The sequence below is a fragment of the Pelodiscus sinensis genome, chromosome 5 (genome assembly GCF_052426305.1).
Source record: "Pelodiscus sinensis isolate ZL-2025 chromosome 5, ASM5242630v1, whole genome shotgun sequence".
In the NCBI taxonomy this organism is placed as follows: Eukaryota; Metazoa; Chordata; order Testudines; family Trionychidae; genus Pelodiscus; species Pelodiscus sinensis.
This window is the reverse complement of record NC_143056.1, coordinates 132,941,287-132,951,418: the sequence shown is the minus strand read 5'-3', so window position 1 is coordinate 132,951,418 and position 10,132 is coordinate 132,941,287. Positions and strand designations below refer to the sequence as shown.

The 10,132-nt window shown below is 43.3% G+C and overlaps 1 protein-coding gene across 1 annotated transcript; it reads left to right on the top strand.

Moving 5' to 3' along the window:
* The first annotated feature begins 3,944 nt into the window (after positions 1–3,944).
* On the top strand, positions 3,945–4,883 carry LOC142829348 (olfactory receptor 5AR1-like). Its single transcript, XM_075928838.2, has one exon. It carries the CDS (start codon positions 3,945–3,947, stop codon positions 4,881–4,883), a length of 939 nt encoding a protein of 312 aa, XP_075784953.2.
* The last annotated feature ends 5,249 nt before the right edge of the window (positions 4,884–10,132 follow it).

Here is a 10,132-nt window from a genome sequence, read left to right as displayed (position 1 = left end):
GTCTGATGAGGTGGGTCTTATCCATAAAAGCTCATAATACTATCTATTTTTGTGAGTCTCTAAGCCCTAATCCACACTAGGGCTTGAATTTGAAATAACCCAACATAGGTTTAATTATTAAGCAGAGTGTCCACACTATCAAGCCTGTTATTTCAAAATAACAGCCTGCTTATTTTGAAAGATAAACCCTTGCTTTTCTCGAGGACTAGTGTTAATTTCAAAATAGTTATTTAAAAATAACAATAGTGTGGGTGCTCCAGAATTGCTATTTTGAAATAACTACTCCCCAGAGCTCCCTGGGGCTGTATATCTGAGGTAGCAAATCCATATTAATGGAGCCTGCCTTCCTTGAACTCATTTCAAGGCTTCCCAGAGTTGGGACACGCTATTTCGGTTTTGGTAAATCAGGTGCTATGAAGCCCATTTTAGTAATTTTGAACTGGTTTCCTAGCATAGACATGCCCTATAGAGCCACAGCACTACTCATTGTTTCCTAAGGGCATGTGTACACTGGGAATCTATTTCAAAAGAACTCAAATTGATTTAATAACTCCTGAAATAACAACATTTATATAGCAAAATAAAATTAGGATACGTCTACACTAGCCCCCTAATTTGAACTAGGATGGCGAATGAGGGTGACTGAAATTGCAAATGAAGCACAGGATTTAAATATCCCATGCTTCATTAGCATATTCCCAGATGGTCGCCATTTTGGAAACTGACTAGCCCGGAATAACTGCCCGTGTCTACACGCGACAATGAAATGGGAATTCAAAGTAAACCCCTTAACTCAAATTAGCTGTTAAACCTCATTCAATGAGGAGTAACAACTAATTCGAGTTAGGGGTTTACTTCAAACTCCTGTTTCACTGCTGCGTGTAGACACAGGCAGTTATTCCAGTCTAGACAGTTTCCAAAATGGCAACTGCCCAGGAACATGCTAATGAAGCACAGGATATTTAAATCCCACGCTTCATTTGCAATTTCGGTCGCCCTCGTTACCCTCCCTAGTTTGAACTAGGGGGCTAGTGTAGATGTACCCCTAGTCTGAAGCAAGCTCCATTAATGTGAATACTCTACCTTGACTCAGAGCCCCAGGAATCACTGGGGAGTAATGGATTTGAATTACTCCGGGGAGCAGTTATTTCAAAATAGTGATACTGGAGCCTCCACACTACTGTTATATCAACATAACCGTTACCCGGAAGGCTCAGGTAAACAATTGCTGTGGGCAATTAATTAAAGCCTAATGCACCTCCCCCACAGAAACCAGATTCGACCTGGTACCCATATCTATCACTGGTGAACAGCTAGTCACAAATCAGGTCTGAGACGGAATTTAGGGCCAAACCATATATTTTAAAAGATCGTGAACACGTATCAATCAACAAGAAAACAGTAAATGTCCCACCCTAGCCTGGAAGAAAAGGAGATAGGAGAGATCCCGTATACAAAAGGAGTTATACTTAAAACACAGAAGGTGGCGATGGACGCCTGCGGCCTTCTACCTCGTGGCTAATTGGAAGCCTTGAGGGAGGACTGCAGGAAGATCTCTCGGGGTCCCGATCAGTTCTGGATCCTGAGTAGGTCCTCGAAGTAGATCCTCACCTCTCCACGTGGTGGACGCCTCCGGCATCCTGATCACCAATCCTTAGGTTAGGTGAAGTCCGTAGGTGTAAAATGGTGGTATAGTCCCAGAGTCCAAGATCACCAGTCCCCAAAATCCTTGCAGAGAGGAGACTTCTCTCACCCTCAGGAGGGTGCAACTAGTGCTGGACATGAGCAGCCTTGGGCAGGCAACGTGTAGATGGCACTCCTCAGAGTTGACAGACGAAGACGAACAACAACACAGCTACAAGCGGATCGACGAAGACCAATGGATGGGTAGAAGAGAACCAACCTGAACCATTCTCAGGGGAGGGTTTATAAAGACAATAAGGCAGGAAACTGGGTTAGTGAGTGGGATGCAACAGAAGAGGGCGGTGTGCATAGGGAAAAGGGTGCCGGGTGCATAACTGGGATGCACACGCATGGTATTAGTGCATGGTGCACAGGTCTCGTGCCGTGTGCAGAGGCCAGAGAGTGGAGTGCAAAACCTTCTTCAAGGTGGTTTTGTTGGGAAAAGACACTGCTGAGGTGAAAAAGGATCAGCAGACACCATTTTAAATCATAAATTCTATTTTAAAAGCACCAGCCTGAGTAACATAATTGTTTTGAAATTAGTATTATTCCATCACAAAAGTAGGAGTACAGATTTAAAAAAGAGCAGGTAAGATAGATGCTCCAATTATTCACTGGACCTAAAGGGAGTTATTTCAAAATCAAGCCATTTCATCTATTTTTAGGGAATGATCTTTTGCATGGAAATTATCAGCTTGCCATCAAAATATCAGACTTCCCTCCTCCCCAGACTGTGGTGATAGCTATCACCAGAGTCCCCATAGCTATGGGCAGATCAACAAGAGGAGAGACCATCCATTGCAGAGTGTGGAGGGGATGACATTGAACCTGGAAGCCATGAAAGAGAATGGCAGGGTTGAGTATCTGTAGGGCCCATTGAGATTTGCAAAACTTTGGTTTTCACTTGCCCTTTGTTGATGAGCTCTGCTCACTACTTGGTTCAACTAAAAACTTCAGGCTGAAGTATACCCCAAATTCATGCACTGTACCTCTATTAGACATTGCATCATTTAGTAACACAGGAGGAAATTGTGTGACAATTACTCCTCCGGATACGAGTTACACTGGGGAGAGCTTTGCTTCACTGAATGGATTAATTAGGTGTTATTCCACTCTGAGCTCATCTATTCCCTGTTGTTTCAGTGAGCACGTCCCATACATCACTGATCTCAGTATAAATCTTCTCAAAACCTCCGAACAGGTGCTTAATAGAGAAACACTGCCATGTGTCTCTCTGCTGTCAGCAGGTACGAGCTATTCTTCTGCATCACAGTCACACACAGACGGGCTTGATGGTGTTTGGCAGGTTTCAAGACTAAAAAAATTCACCACATCCGCTACCTCCAAAGGTAAAAGAACAAGCTCTTTCTTTGGAAACAAGAGGCTACTGCATAATCACTGAATTTAGTATCTTTTATAATGTACCTGGGTGTTCATAGAGACCAATGTAAATTAGATAGTCAGATGCCTTGACGTGTAATTATTACAGCACACAAGCTTTTCCTCCATGGCTATGTCTAGACTGCAAGCCTCTTTCGAAAGAGAGCGTCTAGACTGCACGTTGAACTTTCGAAAAAGCGGCTTGCTTTTTCGAAAGAAAGCATCCAGTGAGTCTGGATGCTCTCTTTCGAAGAAGCCCTATTTACATTGAAGAACGCCTTCTTTCGAAAGAGGAACTTTCGAAAGAAGGCGTTCTTCCTCGTGAAATGAGGTTTACCGCCATCGAAAGAAAAGCCGTGTTCTTTCGATTTAATTTTGAAAGAACGCGGCTTGAGTCTGGACGCAGGGGAAGTTTTTTCGAAAAAAGACTACTTTTTTCGAAAAAACCCCTGAGTCTGGACACAGCCCATCCGACATGCTGAGCCACAGAGCTCCCCTTGTCCAAAGAGGGTGGATTGATTGACACCCGTTTACTTTCACCACTTTTTGAGCTCAGCAATAATCTTGTCACAATGGGATGGTGGTTCACTCTAGACTCACAGGTCAGTCGTTGCTGCTTAAATTAGTGATGGTGGAGGCAGGGGACGTAAGATTAACCCGCATGTCCTTATATGTGCATTGTGAAATTGATTTAAAAAAAGGAACAGTACGCTGTGAGCATCTAGCTTTGTGTCCTAAGTCCTTCCTTGACATCGCAATACTACTTATTAAGAAACTGACCTCCATTTTTCATCACTTACTTCTTTACAGAAAAGGGACAGGTTCCCTGAGCCATTCACCTGCCCACATCTCTGAAGCTGCCTGATCTCAGCTCAGAGGAGATGGAAGAGGGAAATCACTCGGTGGTGACTGAGTTCATTCTCTCAGGACTGACAGACCGTCTGGAGCTGCAGGTCCCCCTGTTTGTGTTGTTCTTACTGATTTATGTATTCACCCTGGTGGGGAATGCTGGGATGATCGCGTTAATCACAATTGATCCCCGACTCCACACCCCCATGTACTTTTTCCTCCAGAATTTGTCTTTCTGTGATCTCTGCTTTTCCTCAGTAACTGCCCCAAATATGTTACAAAATTTCTTATCTGAGAAGAAAAGCATTTCCTACACTGTTTGCTATTTAAACATGTACTTTGGTATCATTTTTCAAGATGTTGAGTGTCTCTTGCTGGCTGTGATGGCATATGACCGTTATGTGGCCATTTCTAACCCGCTACGCTATACGCTCACTATGTCCAGGCAACGTTGTAACCAGCTGATGGCTGGTGTCTATGGGGTGGCGTTGGCTGATTCAACAATAAACATCTGCTTTTTACTCCAGCTGTCATTCTGCAGCTCCAATGTTATCAAACATTTCTTATGTGAAACCCCCGCTCTGCTGGCGCTTTCCTGCTCTGACACCCACATCTTTGAGATTGTGCTGTTTGCCTCCGTGTGCTACACTATAGTTATCAGCATTGTGACCATCCTCCTCTCCTATGTCTGTATCATCTCCACCATCCTGCAGATCCGCTCTGCCGAGGGCCGGCTCAAAGCCTTCTCCACCTGCACTTGTCACTTAACTGTGGTTATTATGTTCCATGGCACCCAGCTCTTCATGTATTTACGTCCTGCCTCCAGCTATTCCATGGAAACAGACAAAATAGCCACAGTCTTCTACACACTGGTGATCCCCATGTTGAACCCCCTTGTCTACAGCCTGAGGAACAGGGAGGTGAAGGATGCCCTGCGAAAAGCAATACATAAATCTCTCACCCTTTCATAAACCTCTTTAACTTGGTACTGATTCAGTGGCGGAGTGAAAAACAGCTGAATTCCATTCCTAGCTCTTTGCAATGTCACTTTGCAGTGTCCAAAGGCAGCATTATTCATGATAATTTTGTTGTTATTATGAATTTATTTGTATTCCAACAAGGTCTGCCAGCCCCAACTGAGACCAGAACTTCCTTAGGATACCACCCCAGCAAAATTCAAGGAGGTACTTTTTTCACAGGAATGAGAATAAAATATATAAGCAACATGCTTTGCAAGTATGTAGTCCTTGGTATTGGGAAAGAAAAGAAGAACAAATCTTTCCCCCTCTTCTTTGTATTGAGGCTCGTTTCATTGTATACTTGAAAGGTTAAAGTGTGTGATTTCTTATGACTAAACCAAAGGGTTTTGCACACCCACCTGTTACTCTGGAGTCTGTGTGCTTTATCGGGTCATTGGAGAGATATTCTGGTATTCTTCATGCATGAGGGTTAGAAAAGTGGCCCATTTTTTAAGTTAAAGGAACAGGAAGACCAGTATTAACAAGGGTAATGTTTCCAAGAGAGGACACCAAGTATGTGCCTCATTTGTGCTATTCCACACTGAATTGAATAAGAAGTAATATGGAAGGATTACGTTTTTCTACCACATAAAATGAACAGAAAAAAATCCCTAAATATTTATACAATATCAGCAGATTCTCTATATGATCTTCCTCTCTGTTCTGTTGTGTGGTATTTTAGTCTCTGAAGAAGAGGGTGGTAGGAATGGAATGGATGAGGGGTTTGTGAGTGATAAATGGATAGGGTCTGGCCATTGATTGATGGTGGATTCACAGGGTGGTTACAAAAATTACAAAAATTGAAAAAGAAATTCCTTCACTAAAAAAAGGATGTGGACGCTTTGGAGAGGGTCTACTGGAGGGCAACCAAAATGATTAGGGGGCTGGAGCGTATGACCTAGGAGGAGAGGCTGAGGGAGTTGGGTCTGTTTAGTCTACAGAAGCGAAGAGTGAGGGGGGATTTGTTAGCAGCCTTCAACTTCCTGAAAGGAGGTTCCATAGAGGATGGAGAAAGGCTGTTCTCAGAAGTGACAGATGGCAGAACAAGGAGCAATGGTCTCAAGTTGTGGTGGGAGAGGTCCAGGTTGGATATTAGGAAAAACTATTTCACTAGGAGAGTGGTGAAGCACTGGAATGGGTTACCTAGGGAAGTAGTAGAACCTCCATCCCTAGAGGTGTTTAAGTCTCGGTTTGACAAAGCCTTGGCTGGGTTGATTGAGTTGGGATTGGTCCTGCCTAGGGCAGAGGGCTGGACTTGTTGACTTCTAAGGTCTCTTCCAGATGGATAGTGCTATGATTCTATAACTCAGTCTGACATATAGCAGTGTCATAGAATCATAGAACTGGAAGAGTCCTCAGAAGGTCATCAAGTCCAGCCCCCTGCTCTAGGCAGGACCAATCCCAGCTAAATCAACCCGGCCAGGGCTTTGTCAAGCCGAGACTTAAACACCTCTAGGGATGGAGCCTCTCTCCATCCTCAGTGTCCACATGATGCTATGATGACGGGAGAGTTACAACACTGAATTATGCAGCCTTTGTATTCCCAGGCCCTTTCCATAGCTTGGTATTAATGGAATAAGAAACATGATGCTCACAACTCCTAGACATGGTAAATTTGGCTTCTATAGTGAACATTAAAGAGCTGGAAAGATGTTCCAGTATTTGATGATGCTAACAGCCAGGGTAGTAAGATTCTTAACAATAAGATGAAATTATTGGAGATTGCCTATTTCCTAGAATGAACCTTGAAAGGTCATTGAATCCAGTCCCCTGTCTTCACAGCAGGACCACATACCATCCCTAACAAATTTTTGCCCCAAATCCCTAAATGGCCTCTACAAGGATTGAACTCACAACCCTGGGTTTAGCAGGCTAATGCTCAAACTACTGAGGTATCCTTTCCCGCCCCCCAGCTTCCAGTCCCTGTAAATATTTTTTTAAATGAAGGTTTGTGGTGGCAACTTTATTTTTAGTGTCCACACTTAACGATGGGGGAATTAAACATATGGGAATGGTCTGAAATAAAAATCCTGACAGTCTGATCACTATGTAGTTGCCTCTTCTCATTCCAATTACAGGAGGCAGCATTTTCAAGAGACTCCGTTAATCCAGGCAGAAGTAAGAAAATGTGGATCTTATATTCTTTCCACCTCTCAATGGGAGTAACTCTACTTGTTTGTAGGCCCTTCTGTGGCCCTCATCAATGAAGCGCTTCCGAGCACCTCAAAATGATTATTGTCTTTATTGATATAACTTCCGTCTTAGGTAGCGCTGTCGTATCTCCCTTTCACAAATGAAGAGCTAAGGCACAGAGAAAATAAATGTCTTGCTTCAAGGTCACATGAGAGGTCTGCTATTGAGCCAGGAACTGAGCCCGAAATTACAGAGCACTAGACCAAAGGCATGTCTACACTCACTCTGCTCTGCTTTTAACCCTTTCCTTGCTGGTGTGAGGCAACCTCTCCCACCACACAGTCTCCCCCTTGAGAGCACTTATCTTAGACTTTTTTGCCTGGCCTCCAATGAGGTCTCTGTGCTTACCCCTGCAGTGGGTGGAACAGCTCCCTTTTCTGCTCAGTAAACTGAGTTACAGAGGCCCTCCAATAATATTCCCACTTACTTTTTACACCCTCCATTTTTCACTCACTTTGTACCAGTTTTCCTGGTCCTATCTCAATTCTCTTCTGTATTGGAAGGGGGCTACCATACACACAAGTGCCCGCATTCTCCACTATATGCAATGGCATTATGGACATGACTCCTAGACTTGAAGAAGGGATATAGTTTTTTTTCCTGGCCACAGACATAGAGTGACATGTGTGAGTTTCTGAATACAGAGATTGACCGCCCTTGTTTGTTTCTATTGCTGCTCAGGGAAGCATGACTTTGTATTATATGCAAAACCCTCCCCTATGGATTATACAAAAGCTGATTTTCCCACTAATACAATCAAACCTTGAAGGTTTCAGAGATTTGCATCACATGGGGAAAGAGGACACCAATGTGCCCTGTAGCACAGAATAATACCCAGCCAGGAATAGCACACTCATGGGGGAGGTTTTCTGCTACCACTGTGGAGAAAGAAGGGGACATCACTGGTTCTGCAATGGCTCTCCTTAGAGACAGCATATGATCACAGTGTCCTTAAAGTAAATGAATGGAGATTGCCTATCTCCTAGGATTGGAAGGGACCTTGAGGTCATCAAGTCAAGTCCAGTCCCCTGTCTTCACAGCAGGACCAAGTACCATTCCTGACAAATTTTTGCCCCAAATCAGTCTCCGCAAGGATTGAACTCATAACCCTAGGTTTAGCAAGCCAATGCGCAAAGCACTGAGCTATCCCTCCCCCACCACTGGGCATGTGTAGCCATACAGCTTGTGCATGTGTAGCCATAGATCAGTACTTGGGCCCTTCCATGTGGTACATGGACTCCTCAGTCCACTTTGATTTTGTTAAATCAGGTGCTAATAAGTCAATTTTAGTAATTTTGAACTTCTTTGTTAGTTTAGACATGCCCTACAGAGCCATGGGGCTCTTCATTTTATTCTGAGGGCATGTCTACACTAGGAAACTATTTCAAAATAACTCAAATAGATTTTATAACTCCCAGAATAACAAAATAGAAATACTGTCTCCACAATACAAATGAGTCTGAGACAAGCTCCATCACCGTGAACACTGTACCTTGACTTAGAGCCACAGAAAGCACTGTGGAGTAATTGATGTGAATTACTCCAGGGAGTAGTTATTTTGCAATAGTGATGCCAGAGCATGCACACTTCTGATATTTGAGAATAATTATTTTGAAATTGGCATTCTTCTTTGAGAAAACCTGGAGTACAAATTTCAAAAAAAGCAAGTGGGGTGGATGCTCCACTTATTAATTGGACCTGAAGGCGATTATTTCAAAATCAAGGCTTTTCATCTATTACTATGGAATTGTCTTTTGCATGGGAATAATCAGATTTCCATCAAAATGTCAAACATTCCTCCAATCCAAACTGTGGCTGTGGGACTCGGTGATGTTGTGAGTAGATCAGAAAGAGGAGAGACCATCCTGTACAGTGTATTGGGGGGAACACATTGAGTCTGGGAGCCATGAAAGAGAATGGTGAGTTGGTATATCTGTAAGACCTCATGGGATCTGCAAGACTTTGGTTTACATCTGCCCTTTGTTGATGAGGTCTGCTTAGTACCTGGTTAAACTAAAAACTTCAGGATGAAGTATAACCTGAACTTCATACACTGTAACTCTGGTAGAAATTGCATCATTTAGAAACACAGGAGGAAAGAGTGAGACAATTACTCCTATGGGCACGTATTACCCTGGGGAGGGCTTTGGTTCACTGAATGGATTAATTAGATGTTATTCCACTCTGAGCTCAGCTATTCCCTGTTGTTTCAGGGAGCATGTCCCATAGATCACAGATCTGGGTATAAAAGTTTCCAAAAGCTCTAAACAGGCAGTTTCTGTCAATGGGGAAACACCCCCACGTCTCTCTCTGCTGTCAGCCGGTACATGCTATTCTCCTGCATCATAGTCACACACAGATGAACTTGATGGTGTTTGGCAGGTACAGGTTTCAAGATCTCCAGAACTTAAAAATAACTTATCTCAACTGCTTTCCCAGGAGGGAACTGAACAAGCTCTTTGCTTGGAAAAAATAGGTTACTGCACAATCACTGAATTTAGTGTCTTTCAGAAAGTGTCTGGGTTTTCATACAGACCAAAGTACATTAGAGAGTCAGATGCCTGGACACTTAATTATTACAGCACACAAGCTTTTCCTCGAAGCGATATTTTGAGCCACAGAGCTGCTCTTGAGCAAGAGAAAGATTTATAATCATTTGCTCTCAACCAATCTTGAGCTAAGCAATAATCTTGTCACACTGGGATGGTAGTTGACACTAGACTCACAAGACAGTCTGTCCTGCTTAAATTAATGACCGGGGGGATGATTAACCTGCATGTCCTTGTATGTGTACAGTGAAATTGATCAAAAAAATGGAATCACCAGTTGTCAAGCTATGGCTCTGTGGACAAAATCCTTCCCTGGGAATGTACTTGCGTCCAATAAGAAACCGATCTTCATTTTTCTTCACTTTCTTCATTACAGGAAAGGATAAATTTTCCTGAGTCACCATCCCTCCTACCGCACTGGCGACATTTCTGTACCTGCCTGATCTCTGCTCAGAGGAG